The sequence below is a fragment of the Brassica napus genome, chromosome C5, assembly GCF_020379485.1.
Source record: "Brassica napus cultivar Da-Ae chromosome C5, Da-Ae, whole genome shotgun sequence".
In the NCBI taxonomy this organism is placed as follows: domain Eukaryota; kingdom Viridiplantae; phylum Streptophyta; class Magnoliopsida; order Brassicales; family Brassicaceae; genus Brassica; species Brassica napus.
Genome location: NC_063448.1, coordinates 36,980,158 through 36,982,189, shown reverse-complemented (window position 1 = coordinate 36,982,189; position 2,032 = coordinate 36,980,158). Strand labels below are relative to the sequence as shown.

At 44.1% G+C, this 2,032-nt stretch overlaps 1 protein-coding gene across 1 annotated transcript; it reads right to left on the bottom strand.

The window, feature by feature from the left end:
• Positions 1-691: 691 nt before the first annotated feature.
• Positions 692-1,349, bottom strand: LOC106433315. The gene is made up of 2 exons (XM_013874164.2): positions 968-1,349; positions 692-858 (listed from the first exon to the last, which is right to left on the bottom strand). The coding sequence occupies exons 1-2, from the start codon at positions 1,347-1,349 to the stop codon at positions 692-694; spliced, it is 549 nt and encodes a 182-aa protein (XP_013729618.2).
• Between the last annotated feature and the right edge of the window lie 683 nt (positions 1,350-2,032).

Here is a 2,032-nt window from a genome sequence, read left to right as displayed (position 1 = left end):
TTCTTCTTCCTCTAGCCACTTTGCTTCACTCTCTTCGACCTGAGCTTCTTCTGCGTGAAAGCCAAAGGGACTGCTAACTTATCACCTTGTCCCGAATCGCTCTCAGGCCAGGATGGTTTGTTGGTGATTTCTTAGCTAAAAAATAAAATATAAAATAGCAGACCCAGATAATAATCAAATTAAAGTTTACTAAAAAGAGGGTTTCCAAAACCTTTGGCCTCTGGATTGGAGGCGAAATCCGGGTTATAGCACTTGCTATTGAGTACGAATCCTTTGGATTTTCAATTGATTTGAGAAAACAAAGAAAGGAAAAAGGAGAAAGATTTACCTGTAAAAACAAAGGCACCCAAGACATTAGGTGAAAAAGAGATGGTGAGATTGAGATTAGGGTTGTATTGAGAGAAGGAGTAAGAGAATGATGACGAGTCTAATCTTCGCGGGCGTGGAATTCTGAAAGAGAACATGTGAAGATGGAGAGAGAAGAGTCTCCCGGAAGATAATAGATCTGAAACAAGACTGAAAAAAATCTAAGAGTAACAAGGGGTTATTGGTTGTTGTATTTTAATGGATTTGAAAATCCGAACTAAAATCATATGTTATTGGTTTAATGATTCATAAATTCTATATCAAATTAAGTTTTATTCTTTTTTTGGTCAAACCTTTCATTACTTGCATTAAAAGAAATAGTCTTTTACACCAAAGGTGCAATAACAGAAACAACAATGGCTGCTTTAGCTAGTCTATCAGCAGCTTCATTCCTAGTGCGAGGGATAAAGGAAAAGGAGATAGAATCCAACGATCGACTCATCACGCCAATGTCGTGGAGGATGCCTTGGATAGATGTTACAGAGGAGTTTCCTGTAACCATGTCAATGAGACTTTTACAATCTGTGAGACAGAGTAAGTCTTTGAAACCTACATTAATAGCAGCGGAGATGGAGTCTTTCATGGCCAGTGCTTCCGCCACCAAGGCTGGTGCAATATACCGGCGATGACCAGAGCCTTGGAGTAGCGTCAGTCCTGTCTGGTGCAATATACCGGCGATGACCAGAGCCTCCCCGACCAGTCGCACTCTCCCAAGCTCCATCAGAGAAACATACAGTTTGATTCTTTGTAGGATCATGATTGTTTTGAGCGCGAGGAGGGAGAGGGGGTTTTATTGGTGCTGTCGGAGGCTTGAGGGGCTGAGCCAATTGCCATTCACGGCAGTCTTTGATTGCTTTGTTGGTAGTCTCAATCTCAGAGAACCTCTTATCTTCAAACAAAATCTGGTTCCTACTAAGCCATAGGTTCCACAGAATCCAAGGATATAGAGGTTGAGAGAGCTCCGAAGGAGGGAGGTTTACCATTTTTAGACAATGTTTGAGCAGTTCTGTTACAGACAACACTATTGCGGGGCTTGGCTTAAACAGAGCAGGGGCGTGATCCCAAACCTTCATTGCAAAGGGGCAAGTGAGAAAGACATGAAGGACAGTTTCATCATCTCCACATCGCTTACATGTACCATCGGTCTCCAAGCCTCTTTTCTTCAGAGAATCACCCACAGACAGAGCATTGCATTTGATTTTCCACAAAAAATGCCTGAGCTTTGGGGAACACTTTACATTCCAAATGCATTGTTTCCAGCTGAAATCTTCAGGGGATCGGGGGTGACGTGTAGTTTTGAGAGAGCGTACCCTGATTTAGTAGTGTACTCCCCCGACTTCTCGGGTAGCCAAGCTCTCTCATCTTGCATCCCCAGCGCACTAGGAACCAGGAGGTTGATCATGTCTTCGTATTGGGGGAGAAGGGTTCGGACCGAACGGGAGTTCCACTCAGCAGAAAGTGGAGAGATCAGGTCCGAGACTCTTAGATCCTGGAGGTTTTCTGGAGCTGGTCCCATTGGGCAGCGTTGCTCTGTGGTGGACAGCCAGTTATCTTCCCATACCTTTATATTTCGACCACCACCAACGATCCATCCCACTCCTCTCTTAATGATTTCTCTGCCCGCGAGGATTCCTCTCCACCCATGAGAGGCATTTCCTGGTGCTAA